Raw genomic sequence first — 26,504 nt, 5'->3', positions numbered from 1 at the left:
GTGAGTGAGGGGTTTGTGTGTTTCTGCAGGAAATGAGTATTAGAAGCATTTCAGATATTTCAGTGTCGATATGTATCGAAAAATCTATATTTTTGACACTTAGTTTATTGTTTCAGATGCCTTTTTAAAAGACTACAATTGAAAAATGAATATTTTATATATAAAATTCAACCCGGCTAGTAGGAGGGACTGCGTTACACGCCACTGCTGAAATACACACGCATTTGGCGTTAATGTCAAGCCCGGTAATAAAGCCCACATTGTCTAAAGCTCTGTTTCTCCTCCAGAGCTTCTCCATGGACATTATGAGACATAAAGATGCTGTGGATGACATTGTGAAGACCGGCGAGGCCATTATGAACAGCAAGGATGAAGCAGAGAAGCAGGCATTGAAGGTAAATAAAAAAGAGCATTCATAAAGAAATCCAGCCTCAGCTGTGTGCAGTCGAGGTGAAATCCCTGTGGTCTCGTGCAGGTGAAGCTCCAGGCGTTGTCGGAGAAGTACAGCGCGGTCAGTCAGCTGAACTCGGAGCGCTGTCTGCAGCTGGAAAGAGCTCATTCTCTAGCCTGCCAGTTCTGGGAGACGCACGATGAACTCTGGCCGTGGCTGCAGGAGACGAGAGCTTCCTTCACTCAGCTGTCCAAGCCAGCCATTGAGTACGAAGCCCTTCGACAGCAGCAAGAGGAGCTGAGGGTAAGACGGGACACCTGCTGTAACTCCTGCCAACACCACACATGCACTCGAAAACCTGGCCATTCCTGTTACAGTCAGTGCAGCTGTTGAAATACAGCACACACCTTCAGTTGACGGATGCTACTCATCATCTGTCTGAAATAAATACACTTTATTCTGATGGTCCACTTTAGACATTCTGTTGACTATAAGTAACTACATGTTAAACAGACGTTTCAGATTGTGAAATCAGAAATGAGTGCTTGTAAACATACCTAGTGTGTGGTGATCAGAGGTGGACGAAGTACACAACTCCATTACTTGAGTAAAAGTAAAAGTACTATTGGTTAAATATTACTCCATTACAAGTGAAAGTTGTAAAGATTAGATTTTTACTTAAGTAAAAGTACTTGCTTTTAAAAGTACTTAAGTATCAAAAGTAAAAGTAAACGCATTATTTTATTATTGTTGCATTGTTGTATGAACGCACGCTGTTCCATCATGGTGGTTTAAGCTAGTCATGCTAGCATATCTTGAACTCATTTAAATACTTGCTTACAAGTTACAAAGCTCTTATCAAAGTCAAAATCATATTAGAAAAGAAAGGTTTCTACATTGAGTTTATTTGACAGGATTATGTAAAAACATATTTCTGAAAGGACTTCAGTTAACATTATTAGCTCAACTACGCTTTTGCATGCTAACTAACATCATTGTCGAACGTTACTTATGCGTTAGCGCTGTATCCACAAGGCTATCGCAACATGGCGGGTAAATCTATAAAAATAATTTGACCAATCATACTTCATACCAGTGTTAATTTTGACAGTCAATTTGGATTTAGTTTTAGTCAGTCTTATGACTATAACATTTTAGGCATCTGAATTGTTTTAGTTTTAGTCTATTTTTAATTGACTATAATAAGATTTTAGTTTTCAATAGACTCAAATTCAGTACTTGTGGTCTGGCGTCTGAGAGGCAGCTTTCTGTGTGCACTTTCAGACTTATCCATGTCTGAATTTTAACTTTTAAGTATGACTATGTTTGTACGCACCGTGTCTGGGAACTGCCGCCTTCTATTTTGCCATCAATTGATTGGTGTTCAAAAAATACTTGGTAATCATTGAACTTCATGTGATCCTACAAGAGTGATTACTGATAGGCTGTCTGCAAAAAAAAAAAAAAAAAAAACTAATCACGTTTTATAGAAGAAAACAAATCATCCACTGACTTTCAAAGCGGCTACGACTTTCTACTTCGAGGGCTTTGATAGAAATGTAGTGGAGTAAAAAGTACGATATTTGTCTTTCAAATGTAGTGAAGTAAAAGTCATAAGTTTCCAGAAACAATACTACTCAAGGAAAGTACAGATACTCATAAAGTGTGCTTAAGTACAGTACTCAAGTAAATGTACTTAGTTACTGTCCACCTCTTGTGGTGATGAGCTGATTCTTCCGGTGTAGACATGTTGAAAAAGAAGAAATGTCATACGTACTGTGCAGTTATGCTGTTCGAGACCCTTTTACCATGGTTTTCTGTTCTGCCTTGTGCTTATCCGTCTCAAAATCACTGTGATGCAGCGCCTCAGATGGATTAGTGCTTAATTAGAATGGTTAAGAGGATCAAGCATTGTGTACATCAGTGGCCTGACAGATGCTAAATCAGATCTGTGTGATATGTTTTCGGCTCGTGCTTGATCTTTAACAGTTTTTTGGTGAGAATGTTATAAACAATCCCTTGCTTTTTATTCTGATGGTGTTAAACTCTTTCCGTCTTCAGCAAATGAGGGAGCTGATAGCAGAGCACAAGCCACACATTGACAAGATGAATAAAACCGGACCTCAGCTGGTGGAGTTGAGTCCCACAGAAGCCACGGCCATCCGAGAGAAGTACCAGGCCACCGACAGACTGTACGGCCAGCTTAAAGTCGACGTCAAGCACAGAGCAGCTGCCCTGGACGAGGCCATCTCCAAATCCACTCAGGTACATTTACAGTATCTTTGCAGTGTATAGCATTCTCTTTTTTTTTACAATGTCGGCCTCTTACTCATAGAAATAATACAGAAAAATATTGTGAAATATTTAATGCTGTCAAACGATTAATCGCATCCAAAATAATAGTTTTGTGTTTACATAATATATGTGTGTGTACTGTGTATAATTATTATGTATATATAAATACACACACATGCATGTATGTATATATTTAAGAAAAATGTGTTATTTAAATTATTTATATATAATATTTCTTAAACATGTATCTGTGTGTATTCAAATATACATAATACTTATACACAGTACACACACGTACGTATATTATGTAAAGACAAACTTTTATTTTCGATGCGATGAATCGTTTGACAGCACTAGAAATATTATTACAATTTCAAAAAAGTGTTTCTATGTGAATATATTGTAAAATGTCATTTATTCCTGTGATCAAAGCTGAATTTATCATCATTACTCCAGTCTTGATCACATGATCCTTCAGAAATCATTCAGAAATGAGGATTTACTGCTCAAATATTATTGATGCTCAAATTTTAATAATGGTTATTATTTTTCAGGATTCCTTGATGAAAGTTCAAATGAGCTGCATTTATTTAAAATATAAATATTTTGTAACATTATGAATGTCTTTACTGTCACTTTTGATCAATTTAATACATCTTTGCTGAATAAAAGTGTTTTTTTAAACTGTACCCCGAACTTTTGAATGGCTTCCACACAAATGTTTCTTAAGCAGCCAATCATCATTTCTGAATGATTTGTGAAGGATCATGTGACACTGAAGACTGGAGTAATGATGCTTAATTCAGCTTTGATCACAGGAATACATTTCATTTTACTATATATACACATGGAAAACACTTTTTTGAAATTGTAATCATTTTTCACAATATTGCTGTTTTTACTGTATTTTTATCAAATAAGCCCTTTTCGGACGGTAATTGACCGCTCACAAAGACCCGCCCCCTTTAGTTACTGTTGCTATCTCCGACAAGCCATGGCGCTCTCACACCACACACACACACACACACACGTTCTCACATAGAGAACACACATCGCGGAGCAAAGAGGACACTGACAACACGCCGACAGACAGGACAGAGCAAGTTACTTTTGATTTGAAACAAAGTCTCAACTTTGAAATTGTCATTTTTTAAAGAAATTTAAACGATAAATAGCGTTTTGTGGCTCTTTAATGTGTCGTGAACCGATTATCTCTTCCTTCTAGTTCATTGATAAGCATGACATAAACATGAATGAACACTAAAAGAAATGTTGTTTTAACCGTGGAAAGACATCAGTACACACCGTTTTTCCAAGTTCAAGTCCACCAACGTTAATCTACTAACTCTCCTGACTGCTTTCTCGGACAAAAGGGCAGATTCGGATATGTGATTGGTCAGCCTGTCAATCAAACTTGCGTCAAAGAGTGAAGGGGTCATAAGGTATTGTCATCATTGACAGGGGGCTAGTCAGTGATTTTATTGCCATCCGAATCCAGAATGTCAGAGTTTTTCTCACACACTTGTGTGATTTAACTGCCGTCCGAATCCACATCTCTGAGTTTTCAAGAATATATCACTTCAAAATTCACTGTTTATATCCTTTTTGACCCCTGCAGAGCACCGTACGGTTGAGATTCACTGTAATTTGGATGCATTTTAAAGATCTAGACTTTTATTACTGAAATGCTGGCAAGTATTTACAAGATTAATATATTTCATCACCGCTCAAAAAATAAAGAGAAGAAAAGCACGTAAACATTTGATATTGGCCGTTATTACGGCAGCAGTTATAAATGTTAAAATAACATCATCATGTAAATAAGAGGCTGTATTCACTTATTCCCGCTCATTTCCATGTGGAATAAAATCACATCCTTTATTTTGAGATAAAACACAAGACAGAAAATCATTTGAACTATAATGTGCCTCTATATATCTTCCTATTTTTTAAACAGATTTAAATCATTAAATAATAATTAGCATATTATTTTCTCCTCCACCGTGAATAAATCACATCCGAGGTGGCTGCACATTTATTTTTACGGACGTCCACATGAGAAACAGTTACCGTACGAATAGGGCTTTTGTGAGCATAAAGAGGCTTCTTTCAAAAACACAAAAAGCGTAATAATTCCAAACGTTTGAGCGGTAGTGTCAGTATTGAAATGTCTCTCTCCACAGTTCCATGATAAGATCGACCCCATGCTGGAGTCTCTGGAGCGCATCGCCGAACGCCTGCGCCAGCCTCCGTCCATCTCCGTGGAGGTGGAGAAGATCCGTGAGCAGATCTCAGAGAACAAAGCGGTGACTGTCGACCTGGAGAAGCTTCAGCCGTCGTATGAGACCCTCAAAGAGCGAGGAGAGGAGATGATCGCTCGCTCGGAAGGAGCAGACAAGGACCTTTCGGCCAAAGGTAACTACACTGTTGCTCGAGCGATGGTGTTAGTATCATTTAAAGTCTCAAATTAGTTCAACCCTATACAGACACACTGAAGCTCGAGTCGCCGTTGGTTGTTACATTTATTTGGTAACACTTTAGTTTAGGGTTTAATTCTCACTACTAACTAGTGTCTTATTATCATGCATATTACTGGGATATTGTCTGTTTATTAGTGCTTATAAAGCACATATTAATGCCTTATTCTGCATGACCATATTCTACATCCATTAATTTAACAACTAGCTTACTAACTATTAATAAGGAGTTTATTAAGGCAATAGTTAGTTAATAGTGAGATTTGGACCCTAAACTAAAGTGTGACCACATTTTATTTTACTCACTTTAAGACATAATGCACAGATCCAATACACTGATACACCTGCGTTTCATTTCTCCACTGTTTGCCTTCACGCAAGACATAACTGATTATATTTACTAGGAAGTATACTGAAATACGAATTTCAGTATCCGCGTGCTGTCAAACGTGGCTTTCTGGGAACGCGCTTCAGATGTGCGAGTTATTTTAGTGTCGACTGTTTAAATTGGCAAGGCTTTCATTTTTTTCTTCTTTTTTTTTTGCCTGTAACTCAATCAGAGGCGACTGAAATTCTACAGTTTACTAGCCTTTGGCTAATTAAAGACATTTTTAGTCGCCTCGTGTGAAATTTTGTCGCATATGCGAGTGATTTACTTGCATTGTAGAGGGTTGTTATTTTTTATATTTTACCATTTAAATTTTATTTAAAGTTTGTCTGTTTTTGTCATTTTATTTATATTAATATGTGTATATAGTTTTTATACATTTGTATTTCAGTTTTAATTTGAGTTATTTTAGTTACCAAAATAGTGGTGTTTAAGTTGCGCTTTTCCGATGGTGCATTTGAACTGTGATCCAATAAGCTTTGTGCTTTGTTACTTTTGAAGCAAACTATTTTTAAACAATAAATGTGGTTTTGATGCTCTTTAGTGAATACACTCAATCATAAAACTCTAAAAAACATGCACTACATTACATATTCATTCTATTTTTTACACATCCTGTTAGTGATGTCTTCATTATTCAGTGTATGTTTGAATAAACGTCATGAGCGAAAGTGATTACAGCCATGTTTCATTTGAAGCTGTTCAAGATAAGCTGGACCAGATGGTGTTTCTGTGGAATGACATCCAAGCTCTTCTGGAGGAACGAGAGGCCAAGCTCCTGGATGTCATGGACTTAGCCGAGAAGTTCTGGTGTGATCACTGCGCTCTCATCGTCACCATCAAGGACACGCAGGATCTGCTGAAGGAGCTGGAGGAGGCTGGAGTGGATCCGTCAGTGGTCAAGCAGCAGCAGGAGACAGTGGAGGTCAGGAGGCTTCAGCACAGGGAGTCTGATGCTCATTCTGCTGTGTTCACCGCTTCATAGGCGTTGTTCTGCTTCACAGAGCTTTAGAGAAGAGATCGACGGGCTGCAGGAGGAACTGAATGTGGTCCAGAATCTGGGAGCCGAGCTCATGACAGCGTGTGGAGAACCTGATAAACCTGTGATCAAGAAGAGTATAGATGAGGTAACGTTCCGTAGGAGAACAATCGGTTATTAAAAAATAAGGAACTTCAGCATTAAAGTCTATCCAGCATTAAATATGTAAGCAGGGTTTGGGTTATGTAATAACGTTCATTATAAAAAATAATAAAGAGTGGACAAATATTAGTCTCTCTGTGACACTGCACTGATCACTTTTGATTTTTGGTGGACTCTTGTATGTGATGTGTGTGTAATGTGTAACAGCGGATGAGTCAGAGTTGCCGTCCCACTGTCTGACCACATCCCGCTCGTCCCACAGGTGAACTCGGCTTGGGAAACCCTGAACAAGACATGGAAGGAGAGAGTAGAGACTCTAGAGGAAGCCATGCAGGCTGCGGTTCAGTTCCAGGACAGTCTCCAGGTTAATATGACACACACACACAAACACTCATTCAGCTCTGGGAAACTTCTGTAGTCAGCACCGTCTGATGGCCTGTCATGCTCAATGTGCTCATATAGGAAAAACTCATTCATTTAGTACATGTACTTACTATAGCATTAGGATTTGGTTTAGGGTTAATTGCTAATAATTATGCACAATTAAGTATTATTACTATAGTAAGTACATGTAACATGTGTAACTACCGCTTTGTTCCAAATATAAGACAACCCCTCTTTTTCAAGATGTGCCTTTTGGAAAAAGGTTTTTTGAAGACGAAATCTTGTATTTTATGAAGAAAATGATTTTATTTTCAATTTGCATATTTTATTTTTGTTTTGAAAGAATGGAAATTACTGGTAAAATGTACAAACAATCACATTTAAAAATAAAAAATGTTGGCATACAAGTGGTTGCCGCGGACGCAGATAGATTAGGTCAGTTCTCTTGCGCGGCTGCTTCACTAGCATTGCTGCATCGGGAGTTAACGCAGTTTGAGCAGCGGCTCGCATTGATAAGGCTCCGGGTTTGTGTCTGTTACAGACAATCCACCCTCCTCCACTTCAGGTGAAGGTAGGAGAAATGACCGCTCTGTTGCAAAGCTGGCGTCACTCCAGTCATTCTCCATTTTTGCGACTCGCGAGTCTGACAGCTGTCAATCAACCCGTCCCTGCGGGTCTCAGGTGCACGCCCTCCGCTCAGCCCCGCCCTCGGTTTGTCCCCTCTGTGTCCGCCGGGCTCTGCCCACTTTTCCAGCATTTTTTGAAAATTGCCAGTGGGTGGAGTTAAGCTCTGAGCAGGGGTTTAGTTACCCTTTAAAGGGGCTATATGTAGAACACAGAAGCTCTTATTATTAGCGACACCAGTGGCCGTTAAGTGAACCGCAGCCAGAAACTTATTGCTAACATACTGAATAAGCGACTGAACGTGATTCAAGGCCCGATATACTCACGGCAAAGTTCTTTTTTGTTCTTTGCTTAGAATTAAAAAGTTGGAAATACCTTTATAGACTGTTAATGAACACCTCGACGGCGTCCACGCTGCTGAGAACAATGTTTAGAAGAATATGTGCTGCGTGCTTTCCTCTCAATAACAAAATAAACACACAATAAAAATGAGAAAACGTTTCGGTTTTGTAAGTAACCCTCGTATTGGGATCCTAATACGTTTGTGACGTCGACGTAACGTCAAACGTGACCGACTGAAAGGGAACACCGGTTAAGAAATGGTCTGATCATAGCGATGTGGAAATGTTTGTACCAGCTCTGCGATAGGTGAGGTAATGAACAGTTATGATAGTTTGAATATAAAGTATATATATAGATCTATGGAAGCTTGTTTCCGCCACAGAATAAAAAATAAAAAAGGTCATTGCGACTTTTTATCTCACAATTCTGACTTTTTTTCTCGCAATTGAGAGTTTATATCTCACTATTCGGAGAAAAGAAGTCAAAATCGCAAGTTATAAACTCACAATTGTGAGATAAAACGTCACAATTATCTTTTAAAATGTTTTACTCTGTGGTGGAAACAAACTTCCATATACATCTGACTATGTGAGACTATAGTTTGAATAATTCCTTTTTCTTTGCATGACACAGTACAGAATAGCTCTTTCTGTACGATCCTGAACATAAGCATTGATTTCATGTGTCATTGAGTGGAAGAGAGGCTCTCAGGATCTCATAAACCTCTTTGAATTTTCCCAGTGAAACCGGCATGTGACTTTCACATTAAAATCAGTCTACAGGCTTTCACAGACAACCTCGAAAGTCTCGGAAGGTCTTTTTAAAGTTCTGATGCAAGCTGTTCACACACTGGCAATACAAGAAGCCATTAATACACGAAGGTTAAACACATATATCCCCTTTAAGCGAATGATTAGTTTAAGTGCTGATTAAATCAGGTTTTATCTTTGACTTGTTTTCCCAAAACTCCAGATTTGAGTAGGTTTAGGTGTGGCTTTTGTTCATTTTCACTGTCACCTGAGCCACGTTTGTATCGGGGCTATAAGTGAAACTCGACTCGATGTTGTGCCGCCTGTGACAATAGTTTCTCCTCCTCTGCAGAACATGTTTGACTCGGTGGATATTATGGAAAGCAAACTGGATTCGATGTCGCCCGTGGGCACAGACCTGGAGACTGTGAAACAGCAGATCGAGGAGCTGAAGGTATCGCTTTACTGTTCGTGTGTGGGAGACTTTCTCATGCCCATCATTTTTGTTGAAGTCATAGTGCATCCAGATCAAAGTTTAGAGCTATTTATCTCCAGTCCCTTTCATTTCTGATTGTTTCATGAATATAATTGAGCGGACGGACCACACAGCAGCTGTGTTTACACACGGCCATTCATTTGCTGCTTCTTACACAGTTGGTTTAAGCCCGCACAATTGAAAATGTTTGAACAGTAACGCTTTTAAAATGGTTTACAGGTGAACCAACATGCTTTGAGTCTGAGATTTCATTTGTATGCAGTTCCTAAGAATTCTGTCTCACTACGGCTGTGTTTTAACACTCTTACATCTGACTGTGATCTCATCATGTAATGTGTGTGTGTGAAGGAGTTCAAAGGCGGTGCATACCAGCTCCAGATCGAGATGGAAAGGCTGAACCATCAGGCCGGGCTCCTGCTGAAGAAGGTGGTGGAGGAAGCCGACCGCACGTCCATCCTGGAGCCCATGACTGAGCTGAAAATGCTCTGGGACAGCCTGGATAAAAAGATCATCAACAGACAGGTCCGGCTGTGCAGCAGGATGTTAAAAAACAGCACATTTGATCTGTCAGGAATTGATTGGATTGAAATCATGAACGCAAATATGCCTGTTGCATTTATTGATGAATCGTCTGATTATGGTTATTTGATCTAATCGCAATTATTTGAGATAGTTTGAGAAGTATAAATCAATCACATTTTGCCGTTCACATAAAAGACATTTAAGCGTCTGAAGAAATTATATTCTATATGATTCACTTCAATACTGTGAAAATTAATTTTTGTATTATATTATATTATATTATATTATATTATATTATATTATATTATATTATATTATATTATATTATATTATATTATATTATATTATATTATATTATATTAAATTATATTATATTAAATTATATATTATATTATTATATTATATTATATTATATTATATTATATTATATTATATTAAATGATTCACTTCAATGCTGTGCAAATTAATCTTTATATTATATTTTATATTATATTATATATTATATTATATTATATCATATTATTCCAAATTATATTATTCCATTATATTATAATATATTATATTATATTAAATCATATTATATTATACTATACTAAATTATATTATATTAAATCATATTATGTTATATTATATATGATTCACTTCAATGCTGTGAAAATCTGTATATGAATATTATATTTTATTATATTATGTTATATTAAATAATATTATATTATATTATACTAAATTATATTATATTATATTATATTAAATTATATTATATTATATACAATTAAATTATATTACATTTTATTATATTAAATGATATTATATTATATAAAATTAAATTATATTACATTTTATTATATTAAATGATATTATATTATATTTGATGATATTATATTATACTATACTAAATGATATTAAATTATATTATATTATATATGATTCACTTCAATGCTGTGCAAATTAATCTTTATATTATATTTTATATTATACTTAATTATATTCTATAATATTAAATAATATTCTATTAAATTATATTCTATTAAATGATATTCTATTATATTAAATAATATTCTATTATATTCTATTAAATGATATTCTATTCTATTAAATTATATTATATTATACTATACTAAATTATATTATATTAAATTATATTATATTATATTATTTTATATTATATTATATTATATTATATTATATTATATTATATTATATTATATTATATTATATTATATTATATTATATTATATTAATTATATTATATTATATTATATTATATTATATTATATTATATTATATTATATTATATTATATTATATTATATATGATTCACTTCAATGATGTGCAAATTAATATTTTTATATTGTATTACATTGTTTTCTTGACATTGCAAAGCAACACTGAAATTCCATAATGTGACATATTTTCGAATCTAGACTGTTAGGGCTAGCCCCGAATTCACACCATCGGTTGTGCGGATGCTGTCATGTCAGTTCTCGATGTTTCACTACACCACACATCCATAACAGTGTTTTAATGTGTGGTGTGTGTCCGGATCTCTTGTAGCACAAGCTGGAGGGTGCGCTGTTGGCTCTTGGGCAGTTCCAGCATGCTCTAGATGAACTTCTGGCGTGGCTCACTCACACTGAAGAGCTGCTCAGTGAACAGAGGAAGGCCTGCGGCGACCCCAAAGCCATCGAGATCGAGCTGGCGAAGCACCACGTACGTGCCAAGCTCATAACACACCCACAGAACCACTCAGATGTCCACAAGGAGATCTCACGATTTGTCATTTCTGTGCATTCTCTAGGTGTTGCAGAACGACGTGCTGGCCCATAAGACCACAGTGGAGGCGGTGAACAAGGCCGGCCGTGAGCTTGTGGACTCCAGCGCTGGAGAGGAGGCCAGTGGTCTGCAGAACAAGATGGACAACCTCAACCAGCGCTGGAAGACTGTCCTGGAGAAGACGGAGCAGAGATGGCAGCTTCTGGACAGCGCCCTGCTGCAGGTCTGGAGCCAATGCCAGCCAGACACAGGCCTGGAAACCCTCTGGAATCTCAGAGGCAGAGCGTTTCCTAAAATGGAGATGTGATTGATGATGTTCTCAACATGAGGCCAAAAATTGCCTCTCTTAAGCTCAAAGAATGTGAAAGAGAAGCTGTAAAGAGCTCCATGTCCACATGCTCTCACTCAAAGAGTTTGCTTTGATGTGTGAACACCTGAAGTTTTTTAAACGTTTTCCTCATTTTTACTTAAATGTCCAGATGAATTTTTGACGTGTACAATTAATTATGACCAAATAGCAACTACGGTTTTTAAAGTTTTCTTTTAATTAGTGCTGTCAATCGATCAAAAGACCAGAATGAATCGCAATTGTTTCTGTAATTAATCACAATGAATCACACCTAAGATTAAAGTTTTTAATATATTTCAATATTGTAATAATTTACATTAATGTAGAAACAACCTAAATATTTGTTTAATGGCATCTTTTTTGAAAGAAGGCCAGTCTCACTGATACCAATTATCATCATAGCCATTCAATATTACAGTAAAATTGAAAGCTGTACATTTGACATTTATTAGGCTTTAAAAAATATTTTTAATTTAAGTGAACAATCCTCACATAAACTCATTATAATAAATGTCTCATATATCAGGGCTCAATTTTTTCTATTGGCCGAGTCAGACTTTTACCTGCCCTGTCAAAATGCACAAAAAGTTCTTGTTTTTCTTGTCTTTGACCCATGTAACCTTTACGGTTTTCAGGCAGGATATATACAGAAGTTATTAAACGCTTCACAGTCTTCACTGCATAAATTATACATTTAATATAGATGAATCCTTATTAAAGCTACACAAGTTACTCGGTCAAGAGCACTGAGTGATTCTCTCTTTGTCTTTTGTTCTTTGATTATCATCAATGACAGACAGCAGCAGGAATATTAGGTTACTGTCACTTTAAAGCTGCACTATGTAACTTTTGCGTCCGCTAGAGGTCGCCTATTCAAAACAAAGGCGTAGTTTGATGACGGCCCGTTTGAGCGCAGAATCTCGGGACATGTGGTCTTCAGCTCACAGCCGGTGGGAAAGAGTCAGGACAGGACTCGGGCAGAAATCATGTTGATGTGATTATTAACGTTACTGTAGTGAAGCAGAGCAGGAGCGAGTGTTGTGGAGCTGAGGAACCGCTGGAGCGATTGTTCATAAGATGAACGCAACACACGCCTCGCGAGCAGCGGGACTTTTATTATGAAGCCACAGTCGCCACTTCCTCTCCTCCGCTCATGAGTGTGAGGTAACGCAGCTCTGCTGATCATATTACACACATCTGAGTGTGTTGATGATGGGATGGCGTTACTCTGCTATGACACTTGTTCACACTGCAGAGAGAGGAAAGCGTTTCTGCAGAATAAAACCAGAAACCGAGGGGAACGTGGATATGATGTCATCGACAGGCCACGCCCTCACACGTCCCGGTTCCTCGGGTAAAATAGCATCTCACGATTTACAAATAGTTGGAAACATTTGGGGTATTACTCAACTGAACAAAATATAAAACACTGGCCTAAAGGTTTATGGATATTTTACTGAAAATGTTTTACATAGTGCACCTTTAAGAGCTGACACATTATCTCACTCTTTACGTTCATTTAAGACTGCACTTGCAAGAATACTTGACAAAACGGCATTTTGGCATAATTTTGTGTGGTTTTGTCCGTTCAAGCGCTGTCTGAAGTGTGCACTAGTGTGTGAGTGTGTGTGTGTTCTCCAGTACCGCACTGCGTTCTCTTTAGTGTCTTGTTGCACTTAAATGGTTTAAAAGCATTAGCATGAATAAGAGCGAGATCATATAATGTAATGATATCCAAAGGATGGCAGGAATAAAACAGATGCTGCTTTAATTGCGTGAAATATTATTAAAACGTTAAAGGGTTAGTTCACCCAAAAATGACTTTATGAAGAGGCGAGAATAGTTTTTGTGCGCAAAAAAACCCTAAATAACGACTTATATAGAGATGACGATTTCAAAACACGGCCTCATGAAGCTTCGAAGCGTTATGAATCAGTGAGTCGCGTGTCAAACCGCCAAACTGCTGAAATTTGGCGATTCAAACTGCTGAATCGACTCACTGATTCATATTATATCTCTATATAAGTCGTTATTTAGGGTTTTTTTGCGCACAAAAACTATTCTCGTCACTCCATAAAGTTATTGTAGAACCACTGTAGTGAGATGGACTTTGTAACGACGTCTTTAGTGTCTTTTAAGGGTCTTGAGAGTGAACCGTGCATTGTGCCAATGGAGGCCTTTCAGAGCCATCAGATTTCAACTAAAATATCTTAATTTGTGTCTGAAGATGTCTTACGGTCTTACGGGTGTCGAACGACATGAGGGTATGTAATTAATGACAGAATTTTCATTTTTGGATGAACTAACCCTTTAATTTTGACAGCACTAGTTTGAATAAATTACAAAAAACTTTGTTGCTTACAGTTTTGAACGCCTGCCCCATAGGTTTCAACCCAAAACACTCTGTGTTTACTCTTTTTCTCCAGACACCGTTGTTCTTGTTTCCTGCCGTTTTTAAGGCTAATAATCTGCGCTCATTAATCAAGCCCCGGTTCTTTGAATGCCACCGCTCCGGCCGGCGGTGATGAATGTGTGAACTCTATTGTTGTGACGCCGGCTGATCTGCTTTCCAGGCTCAAGGTTTCCATGGTGAGATTGAAGACATGCAGCAGTGGCTGAAAGTCACGGAGCGTCAGCTGTTAGCATCAAAAGCCCTCGGAGGCTTACCAGACACGGCCCGAGAACAGCTTAACACCCATCTGGTACGTGTTTGCTACTACAACACACACATCTGCACACGTATGGCAAGCATGTAATGGCTAACGGACTCAATATTTGTTTTACATATCAACAATTAGAAAACATGTTCCTGAGTTTGGTTTATCTAAGCATTCAATTAGAGGATGTTTATCATAAAAGCCTTGTTTAGAGGAATAATTCTCCCCAAATTGAGCATTTTGTCATCATTTACTCAATCCAAACCCACAAACACGATGTCTCTGTGTCTGCAGGAGCTCTGCGCCACATTGGAAGCGAAGGAGGAAATATACAAGCAACTTCTTCAGCGAGGGCAGCAGATTTTGGCCTTGACCCCTGAGGGTCAAGACAGCACCACTGAACTGGACCTACGCAACCTGCAGGACAAATGGGAATGTGTTCAGGCCAAAGTGATGGAGAGGAAGGTAAGAACCAACACCCTGTTTGGAGTTCTCTGTGTTCTTCCTGTCGGTTTGACTCATCATCATCATCATCATCATCATCATCATCGCTGGGCTGTTGGTTTGGGTCCCAGAGCTGAGGTATAGCTGTGATATCAGATCTGTGCGCTGTCTTGCTTTGATGTGTTCTCACTTGAGCACATGCCCAAAGTGAGTTATAAATCAGTTCAGAGCTGTCTGCGGTGGATAAACCAATAGTTTAGCCAAAAACACAAATTCTGTCATCATTTGCTCACCCTTGTCGTCGCTCCAAACCCGTATGATTTGTTTTTTCTTCTGTGCCACACAAAAGGAGAACATTTAAAGAATGTTCACCCTGCTCTTTTCCGTACAATGGGCCTCATTCATTAAACTTTCATAAATATATATATATATGCAAATTCTGAGTAATTTTGTGTATATAATTGACCTTTATGAAAACTCACAAACGCTTTGTATACCACGGATTTGGTAGTTAAACGTGTGTATATTGAATTCCAAACATTCATAAATAGGATGCGTGTGCAGGCTCATTCATAATTAGCATAATCCCCGCCCATGAGTTACAACTTCAAATGACGTGTCCAGGAACACATCTTCTGGACTTCCTTCTGGCTTGGATCCATTATTTTGCATGAATGCTAAAGAGACAAATTGGCCATATGCCTAACAATAAATATTGAATTTTCGTGTTTTTTAGCCAGCTAAAAAACGCCTGGTGCTCTTTTGAAAATAGCCAGCTGGTGGCGCTTGAAAGATACTTTGGTTGCTATGATACAGAGTATCCATGGCTAGAACTAGTATCTAATTTTTAAGAATATTACTGTATATAAAAATGCAGTAACCAGCAATATTAACTTCTCCATTATTGTTGTTCAGTCGTTGTACAAGTAGGATGATTGGTCGGTGTAGTATTTGTCCCGCCCCTCCTCCACTGTGATTGGACGGCTGGGTTAAGTGACACTGACGAGCGCTGCCTATTACCCAAAGTTGAATAGTTGAAAAAAAAAAGACCGGGCAAATCAACTCGTGAAATATTATCATAGTGCATCAAAATGCAATGCCATCAGTTTGCTTAAATTAGAACAGGGAACATTCAAATGTTTTACGCTCCATTTATACGTGGTGACAACATTTCTTTCGTACCAACTAACATTTTGAAAATCTGGCTTTACAAACAATTTACACACAAATTAGTTCTCCTCGTGTTTAATGAATAAGGCCCAATGAACGCATATGGTGTAAAACAGACCGAAAAAAACATAAAAGCAGCTTTAAAAAGCAAAAATAAGACTTGTTTAATACACTGCCCCGCCAAAAAAAAGTCGCTGTTTGGATTTAAAAAGGCAAATTATTGGAATATTATGTCAGTGACCAAAAATTGATGCACCTCATAAATGCTGTGATGTTATTTCCATCAAGAGTTGCATCATGTTTTGGTCAAGATCATGTATTGCCACTGCAAGAGTCCAGCACTCTGTAAAGTCTCCTCCAGCACATCCCAAAGACTTTCAGTGAATTTAAGATCTGGACTCCTGGAAAATTATGGAACGCCAAACGGTTCACAAAACGCCAGTAACCGAACGCCTGGTTTATAGAAAACGCCATTATTTGTGGCGTTTTAGACGAAAAGACGGTGCAAAATACGCCGTTCTGTAGTACAAGCGGCATAAATGTTTTGTAAAAGTTTTATCGGCGGTTTTGATCCAATCCAAAAATCCATTCATTTCACTGTTTGGCCTTCCATATTACGCCGTCATTTACGGCGCTTCTGGCTTTCATCATGTGATATTTGTATTTGTGGGAAATCTTTTTTTAATCAACAATAAACCCGACCAAAGCCATTATACACAACAAGTAGCCTATATAGGTTTAGCTGTCACGTGTAGGCTATTAAAGCATACGCCAGGTCGCCTGTTAAAAAGCATTATGAATACATTTCCTGTCAGTTAACCAGTTGTCAGCAACATACAGTTGGAAATATGTAAAAGACCTAAAAGAATAATAAAAAACAACCGAAAAGGAGAGAGAGAGGGTAATATGGTCGGATCTCGGACTTGAACTCCGACCTCGCAAATGATAGCTCTGTGGTTTCCACAAACAATAACGTACACAAAAGATTATAAAATAAAAAAAGTTGTACTTTTGCATACATGATTACGCAAAAGGCACATACACATATGCCCAATGAAAAAATACAAATATCAGTCGCTATAGCGTTAAAAGACAGGACTCTTGAGGTGGATCGACATTCTACTACACAGGTCTTACCGACTCTTAATGGGGCTGGGCTGTGTAGTAAAAGTAGGGGCTGGTTTGAATATTATAGAAAACGGCGCTTTTTACGCCGTCTTTGACAGACTGAAGCGCCATAAATGACGGCGTAATATGGAACGCCAAACGGCGAAATGAACAGCGTTTTGGATTGGATCAAAACCGCCGATATTAACAACGTTTCTGCGGTGAAAACTTTTACAAAACATTAATGCCGCTTGTACTACAGAACGGTGTCTTTTCGTCTAAAACGCAGCAAATAACGCTGTTTTCTATAAATCAGGCGGTTGGTTACTGGCGTATTTTGACCCTTTTGGCGTTCCATAGAATATAGTCATGTTGTGTCTTCCTACATGGTTGTATAAGAAATTAAAAGCGACACACTCCATCAGTTAGGGTTAGAAGTACTGTTGCCAAGCATATAACATGCTAGAGACATCATAATCACTGCAATAATGATCCAATCATTGACTCTTAAGCACTTGCCTATTTAAATCAGTGTATTATAACATATAGATGAGTAAATGCAAAACTTATAGCATAAAGGTGAGTGAATGATGAGCACATATTCAGTTTTTGGGTTCACTATTTCTCAAGTAGCATATATTCAATGGAAATTGAACTGGCTGTTCATAGGCTGACGTCAGATGAATGTAAATCTGATTTGGGTCAGTTTGCTGTGTTGAATCTGGGGCCGTTTACAAGTTCTTGTCATCTGTAGCATAGTGAAGTCATCCTTTAAAGTTTGCATCTTTCACAAAAATACCTCCTGACATGATGCTAACCAGACCTCGCATTACACACAGTGAGTCACATGTTGATGAGATCATTGGCGGTCCTGTCTCATATCCTCCTCTGCCTATCAGTGACACGAGGAAAAGGCTCCAAACGTTAACATCATATTTCACAAAATTTCAAGAGGTGTCTTGCCATATCTTGTTGCTAACTTGCCTTACTTAGACACTTCCCAAACAGTCATCCACCGTCATCTTCTGTTGTCAAACCAGTCTATTCTCCGCTATAACAGCGTCCCATTGGTTGAGCCAGAAGTTGACATGTCAGGTCACTTAAACAAACATTAATGCTGTGAAAGTGCTGTTTACACTGTTCAGGAGGTCAACATACAAACGACTTACAGTTGTCACCTTTTACAAAGTCTTGATGTTGTTTTTGGCTCTACTAGAGCAGGTTTTCCTGCCTGAATGTTGATTATTTCCTCATATTCTCCATTGTTGCAGCTCCTCTCTTCCCAGTCTGTCAGTAACGCTCTGTTTAGTTCCTGTCTCTATGAAGCCCCTCCTTCTGAAAAGCACAATGCGCACTGATTGGTCGGCTGGTGCAGTGTTTTGTGATTGGTGTTTGGGAAATGTCCAACGTTTCAACACACTACTAACTAACTCAACCAGGCCCGCCCGTTTATTCTGCGTATTAATTATTATAATGAGGAATATTGTGACGTGTTGGATCCCGGATGAAAACTCAAGACTACAATGGAGGCGTTTCAGGAGTTCAGAAACACTGACACTGATATAGAGAAGAACTCCCGCTGGAGGGACTCAAACAGCAACATTACACACTAAAGAAAGATCAACATGGGAAAAAGCATTAATGTGTGTGTGTTTGATCGCCCATAGGTGAAACTGGAGGAAGCTCAGGCGATGGCCACAGACTTCCATAACTCATTGCAGGATTTCATCAACTGGCTGACCCAAGCCGAACAGATGCTCACTATGATCTCTCCTGCCTCTCTCATCCTCGAGACCATCCTGTTCCAGATAGACGAGCATAAGGTCAGTGCCCTTTGACATGATGTAACACTTGATGTCAATACACCTTATCTATTTTCTAAGTGCATGTTATTGATCATTGAAAAAAAAAATTACTGACTACTCTCTTGTGGCGTATGCACGACTCTCAAATGATTTAGGCTCCATTTACAAGACACCCTTTTCAGCTAACCGTTAGACCTTTTATTTACACGACAACAACATTTTGGGGGCCTGCAATTGACATATCGGTAAGCCCCTCCCCTCGAACGCAGATGAGCCAATGGCAGTTGAGTATCAGTGGCGCTGGGACCTGAACTCTGACATCTTTAGGGTTCAGTGCCATAGAGAAACATTGGAAGATCCAAAGCTCTCATCGGTTTGATGGTGTTTATGCTACAAAAATGGTAAAAGGATGTGTCTTGGGTACTGTAACACTGATTCCAGCTATCCTGAGAGGATTTTGTGTTTGTCATACTCTCATTAAGTTACGATTAAAGTCCATGCTAACGTACAAACCTAAATAACTAACTGTTCTCACGTCATGTAACGATAACGGTGTAGGTCAAAAGCACATAAACGAAGGTCTACATTTAGTGCCTCTCCATATTAAACTGGTTAAATGTAAATGAATTTAATCTGCAGTGTGTGTTGATCCTGATGTTGTCATCTGCCATGGTGACGACCGCATGAAGCTTCTCCCGCTTGCATTGTGATCTATAAACCCTCGCTTTCAAATGAATCGTGTTACCCACAATATTTGTTTTAAAATCTTTTATATATCCCTCCATGGCATATTTAAGTCCCACTTGAATGCTCCTCGACGAGAGGTGGTCCTTCTGTGTCCAAAAACATCTTGGGTCAAGGTTTTCACACTGACAGCTGTCATTGTAATGGTGCGTTCACATCACATGCGAATGAAGCGTTAAGCGCGAGTGATTTACATGTTAATTCAATGCAAAAACGCAAATAGATATTCTGCGGCCGAATTGAGCATTTCGGGCATTTGACGGGTTAACCAATCAGGAGCTTGCTATATATAGGAGCTATATATATATATATATACATATTGAGACTACAAGCTAGCTAAAGCGGGCAAATTGAGCTTATTCGCTGTAATTTAAAACAATCCATGTCAGCCATTTCGCAACGAGACGAGCCGCTGACAGAAGCTCCTCCCATGACGCGAATTCGCGTCTGTTGTGAAGTGAATGTCAAGTGCGAATGAAGCAAGTAAACTCAAAATGTTCAAGCGTCCAAATATGCCCGAATAGCGCAATTTATTCACGCAAGTTGCGTCTGGTGTGAACACACAGTAAGAGAGTTAGCAACTCTGTTTGTTTGTCCAAGTTAGCAACAGTAACTAAGGGGGGCGGGGCTTACCGATAGGTCAATTGCAATCTTTTGAAAATGGGTTTTAAAGTGCAAGATTTTGAAAATGACAGCACTATCATCTCTGTAAACTACAAAAACGTGAATTTGTGAAAACTGTGATGTCATGTGTATTATGTGTTCAGGCACGTTGTGTTTCTTTACAAAGTGACATCGCCATCTAATGGCCTGTCAACATTTTTGACTGTATTTTGACAGCAAATTTTTATTTAGTTTTAGTCATAGTTTTTTGACTAAAATGCCATTTTGTTTTAGTCATATTTTAGTCACCTGAATTGTTTTTAGTTTTAGTCGACTAAATATCATAAGATTTTAGTCGACTAAATCTACAGTAGCTTTAGTCTCCTAAAATCTAATGAGTTTAGTTAAATTGTAATAAATTAAGCATTTAAGCATTACATAACCGACTGTCACTTGAACTGACATTTTGACATCATTTTGAAGTTTGTTTTTGACATTAAAATTACTCGAAAGAGCTCAATTCACTTTTTTTGTCTGTTTTTTAAAAACATCTATATAGTTTTTTTAACTTTGTATTTCCTTTTTAGTTAGCAGGCCATATCAGGTTAAGCTAAAGCTTTAAATAAGTTTGTTTATTTCTTTTTTAATTTCAGTTAACATGTATTTAATTTCAAGTAATGAAGATTTTTTTATTATATATTTTTATAATAAAAATATAATTATTTTTAACTATTATAACCCTGATACTTTATTGAATATGTGTCAAATACTGGTCTTTCCTTCTGACTATGAATTAAATAGGAATTCAATTAAATACAGTTTATTGTGTAAGCAAAAACAAATATATAATGCGTGACTTTTAATTATAAACAAGCTCGAAATACACCAGGACTCTTATTTTGAAATGTCTGCACCTTATTATTGCAGTTGCAGGAGCTCATTCAAGTTCAGATGAGGGAGATAAAGTATGCATTGTTACAACCGTCTAAAACATATTACTATATAAACATCGTAAAGTAAACATTGTCATTATTCATCAGCATTAGTTCATAAACAATTGCCTGGCATAAATGTGTGTTATTCATTGATTGTGAGCCGCTCTGGAGCGCTGGATTGGGGATGCGTGAGCCTGTAGATCAGCACGTTCAAATCAAATGTGCATCTGTTACACAGGACATCAGTTCTGACTGGATCTCTTCCCTAATCGTCCCTCCCTAACATTTTCGTTTCGTTTTTATTTGTTGACGAAAAGTTTTCGTCATAGTTTTTGTCATCCAACACTAGTTTTTATTTAGTTATCGTCTCGTTTTCGTCAGTGAAAAAAGGTTGTTGACAAAAATTATGACGAAAATTATTTGTCAACGAAATGAACACTGATTTTTAGTCATTTTCGTGGATGTGTGTGAACGAGGATCGCTTTGACAAACATTGTCCTCTATAGGCGAAAAACACGAAGAAGTACATCATTGTTGTGTAAACGTACCATTAGTGTGCTTAAACTCCGCCCATGCAAGCTTCCGCTCATTTGCATACACTGTTGAGTGCCACACCCACATCCAATCAACAACCGATGCACAGAAACAAGTACGTGCGTCACAGATGTACGTCATAATACGGTAGAAAAGATCTGTTGCTTCTATTTCATCGTGACTTATGAGCCATGTTGTTGCTGTTTAAATATTTTTTTTCCTAAAATGGATCTGCTGGATTTCCACAGGTGTTTGTGACTGAGGTGAACTCTCATCGGGATCAAATCATCGAGCTGGATAAGACAGGAACACACCTCAAGTACTTCAGTCAGAAACAGGATGTGGTGTTGATCAAGAACCTCCTGCTGAGCGTTCAAGGCCGCTGGGAGAAGGTCGTGCAGCGGTCAGTGGAGAGAGGACGCCAGCTGGACGATGCCAGGAAACGTGCCAAACAGGTGCGAAAAATGCTCCCGTGTGCTAGAACGAATTTAAAAAGCGCGCAGTCACTACAGTAAAGATCACAGCGCACTTCATTTGAGTTTTTCCCACTGATCAACAGAACGAGACTCTTTCATGTCAAAGTGAAAACAGATCTCTACAAAGTGATTTTTAAATACTATTTAACAATATTACACATTATATACATTTAATAATAATTTATTTATTTCTAATTTGTTGTTATTATTTACACTCTTTAATATAACACAGCTAAATCGCACTGGTGCAGAACAATCCAGTGATCCCCCCCATACTAATGATTTACTAATTGCTTCGGATTCTGGCAGTCTTTCAATCTTGATCCTTCTAGATCTCAGTGCCGCCTTTGACACTGTAGATCATTCAGTTTTAATTACTTGTCTAGAAACTGTCTATGGGGTTTCTGATACTGCACTTAATTGGTTTAAGTCTTACCTTGTTGACCATAAGCAGTTTGTTGCCATGGGTGGATTTAGCATGTCGCTGTTGTGCAGTCTGGAGTACCTCAGGGATCAATTTTGGGCCCTTTGCTTTTTAACATTTATATTTTTCAGCTTGGTCAGCTTTTGAGATCTCTTGGTCTAAAATTTCATTTTTATGCAGACGATACTCAGATCTACATACACTTAAAACCTGATGAAATTGTGCCTGTTGATTTTCTTCCTCAATGTATTTCTAAGATAAACGAATGGATGTCTCAAAATTTCCTATGTCTTAACCGAGAGAAGACTGAGATTATGCTCATTGGTTCACCCTACCAACTACGTAATGCTGGGTCGGTTACCCTAGCTGCTGATGGTTCAACTTTTGAGTCCCAATCAAAATTGAAGAATTTGGGGGTGATCTTTGATGCAAATCTAACATCCGAGCCACATGTAAAAAATACAGTTAAAACATCTTTTTTTTCATCTTAGAGGCCCTATGCTCTCTTTTTCTGTTGCTGAGAGGTTGATGAACACTTTTGTTTTTAGCCGTATTGATTATTGTAATGCCTTGTTGGCTGGGGTGTCAAAAGCTACCCTAAACAAATTGCAGCTAGTTCAAAATTCAGCTGCTAGAATCCTTACTAGAACTAGGATGAGAGATCACATCACTCCTGTTTTGGAGTCTTTGCATTGGCTCCCGGTCAAGTTTAGGGTTGATTTTAAAATCTTGATGCTTACTTACAAGGCTTTACATGGGTTGGCACCGCAATATTTGTCTGAGCTTTTAATCCCCTATACTCCGACGCGTAATCTTCGTTCATCTGAAACTGGTCTTTTAGTTGTTCCAAAAACTCGTCTAAGACTAATGGGTGATAGGGCTTTTTCCTCATCAGCTCCAAAATTATGGAATTCTTTACCGATTGAGATAAGGCAAGCTCAATCCCTTTGCATTTTTAAATCTTGCCTTAAAACTCATTTTTTTAGGGTAGCTTTTTATTGAACGTTTGTATCAATTTTATATAGTTTTTAATTGTTTTTGATATAACATTCTTCTTTTTTAATCATTTTTCTTTTTTGTTTATTTCTGCTTTTGTGTACTATGTTTTGTCTGTTTCTGTAAAGCGCTTTGAGATGTACATTTAAAGACGCTATAGAAAATAAAGATTTATTATTATTATTATTATTATTAATATTATTATTATTATTATTATTATTATTATTATACTATGGGGATTGGCTTGAAAGAGGCTTGTGATGGTCCAGGATAAAATAAATGTAGGAAAACACAGGGAAATCCCTGCATTGTCCATGCACGACATATGCAACAATGTTTCCCTCAAATATAAAGCCGGAGCTTCACAGGAATGGCACAGAAAACAACAATGCTGATGTCCTGGAGTAGCCGAGTCAAGTCCAGATCTCAGTCCAGTTGAGAATTTATAAATGTGAGAGGACACCCACAAGCTCCATGACTGAGCTGGATCACTTTCGCAAATAAGAATGAGGAACGTTGCAGTGTCCAGATGTGCGGAGCTGATAAAGGTCCTACAGTATGAACCATAGTCTGTAAATAAAGATGGACGACGCCCCTTCACTATCTTCCATTGTAGAAAAGTGAAGCCGCCAATGTCCGAATATGCCGCTGATTTGGGACCCGAGTCTGCGCAGTAGAGAGCAGGAAGTAGAGCCGTGAAATTAAAACCCCGCCCACACTCCTGTAATATCTGTTAGCTGCAGAACAACTCATTATGTCAGTGTGAAATAAACTGCTATGAAAATGTAGAAATTGAAGCTAAAGCTCCAATCTCCTCCTGGAAATACTGAAAAAAGTCCATTGGTGCCTCAATGACAACTTCGCTAAAACCAACTAAAACCAAAGCTTATTTAAAGGTGCACTGCCACCCAAAAGCGTTTTTACTTGTATTTTTTAAATATGTTAGGTCCACATGTGTTTTGTGTTATGTTGTGAATGTGAAAATGAACTGCGACCTCCTCTGTCAGCTCTAGCCACGAACATAAATAAGCGGAGAAATCAGGCCGATTACAAAAGCTGGACAGTCTAATGTGATGTTGCCTGAGCTCATTACTATTCATGAGCTCGCCCAGTTGAGACCACGCCCACAGAATTCCTCTAACTCAGTAACTCAGTTGTTTTCGTATAAAGCAAGGATGGCCGAACGTCATATATATATGGCAATAAAGAAGCCATTTCTGCAGCGATTCCAGACGATAGTAAACACAGTTCCTCTACTTGTTGCGCTGGGTGAAGGATGCTGATAGCCAGGCTCTCATTGGCTATCTGTTAGCCAATCAGAGTCAAGCAGCTTAACTCATTGAATATTAATGAGAACTGGCGCAAATCCACGCTAGAATGGCATGAAACAACGTAACCAAGGCATTTTTTCCACAAAAAAACGACCTAAAATGACAGAAACCATTTTTGGAAAAGATTTATTTGAAGTGTAATTTGATTGTTTAGTTCGTCTCGCGTCACATTAGAATACATGGAGGGGGCGGGGTTTATGAGCTATACTGAGACCAACCACCTGGGGGCGATCGAGACACTTTGGCTTCACTTTTCAGGACGTGTGCGGCACACTTGGTATCAACACAGACACTTTTGGAAATGCTGTCAAAGGCGCATCTGTAACGGAGGCTAGCTAGTAGTCGCTGTGCGAGTAAACCTCGAGAGACGCTCTAGTGACTGACGCTAGAGGTTGCAGCCTTTAGCCTCCTTGTTAGAGCGTCCGACTCTCATGCCGGCGGACCCGGGTTCGTGTCCAGCTTGGAGCGGGGTGGTTCAAACAGGCGGGCTTACACATCTAATAAAAAACTATATATATATGCAAACAAATGTAATTGATTCTGAGCAAACTTGTTGGACATTAAATAATATTTTGTTGTATATCTTGACTGTAATATCCTCTGTGGTTCAATGGTGTAAAGCAACTGTATCTGATAAAAGCAGGGAAAAGAAAATAATATACCGCTTACTACACAAATGGATTCTCGTGCTCTTGTCTTTTGCAGTTCCATGAGACCTGGAACAAACTGATGGAGTGGCTGGAAGAGTCCGAGAGAGCGCTGGACTCTGAGTTGGAGATCGCTAATGATCCAGACCGGATCAAGACACAGTTAACCCAGCACAAGGTGATTGACACCAGTCCATTACCCAGTGTTTACTCCCATCACAGGTGGTCAAGGCTAGACGCACTTCCATTTCCACCTGGGGCCAGTTACACAAACACAGCCACTATGTTAAAGGGCTGATGAACTGAGCCTTTGATATATAAAAGGTCATGGTAATATAAGAATATCCTGTAAGTTTCAGAGCTGAAAACTTCCTTGTTAGTCAAAGAAAAGCTTTTATTGACACCCGGCCCAGAAACCGACTCGTGAGCTAAGGACCGTCCCTGCATAAGCTTCCTTCTGAACACACACTTATGTGAGTAGGCTAAAACATGTTTTTTTATACGTGTTAGTTTTGCATAACATTACAGATCGTTTGAAATTTATTGATTACATACCTTAGCACTGTCACAGGGTGGAGAAGGTGTTATTGGTTCACTCGTGATCGGACTTGTAACTTTATGGGACAGGCGCGAGTGTGTGTGTCTCTGCGTCCGCGCGAGTGTGTGTGTCTGCGCGACGTGAGTGAGTGAGTGTGTGTGA

General features: G+C 38.3%; 1 protein-coding gene across 5 annotated transcripts in view; it reads left to right on the top strand.

Moving 5' to 3' along the window:
- The window catches only part of dst (dystonin), a 338,403-nt gene that overhangs the window by 266,345 nt on the left and 45,554 nt on the right, over positions 1-26,504 (top strand). For all 5 annotated transcript variants that reach the window (XM_079842865.1, XM_079842868.1, XM_079842869.1 and 2 more), the window contains 16 exons: positions 288-395; positions 476-694; positions 2,453-2,656; positions 4,870-5,101; positions 6,250-6,476; positions 6,556-6,678; positions 6,955-7,056; positions 9,144-9,245; positions 9,636-9,809; positions 11,364-11,519; positions 11,608-11,805; positions 14,505-14,633; positions 14,883-15,053; positions 18,977-19,132; positions 22,179-22,385; positions 25,863-25,982. In XM_079842865.1, the coding sequence (XP_079698991.1) occupies positions 288-395; positions 476-694; positions 2,453-2,656; positions 4,870-5,101; positions 6,250-6,476; positions 6,556-6,678; positions 6,955-7,056; positions 9,144-9,245; positions 9,636-9,809; positions 11,364-11,519; positions 11,608-11,805; positions 14,505-14,633; positions 14,883-15,053; positions 18,977-19,132; positions 22,179-22,385; positions 25,863-25,982 (2,628 nt within the window). The remainder of the gene's footprint in view (positions 1-287; positions 396-475; positions 695-2,452; positions 2,657-4,869; positions 5,102-6,249; positions 6,477-6,555; positions 6,679-6,954; positions 7,057-9,143; positions 9,246-9,635; positions 9,810-11,363; positions 11,520-11,607; positions 11,806-14,504; positions 14,634-14,882; positions 15,054-18,976; positions 19,133-22,178; positions 22,386-25,862; positions 25,983-26,504) is intronic.

Source organism: Gobio gobio (genome assembly GCF_949357685.1).
Source record: "Gobio gobio genome assembly, chromosome: 18".
Taxonomy (NCBI): Eukaryota; Metazoa; Chordata; class Actinopteri; order Cypriniformes; family Gobionidae; genus Gobio; species Gobio gobio.
This window is presented reverse-complemented; position numbering and strand designations above follow the sequence as displayed.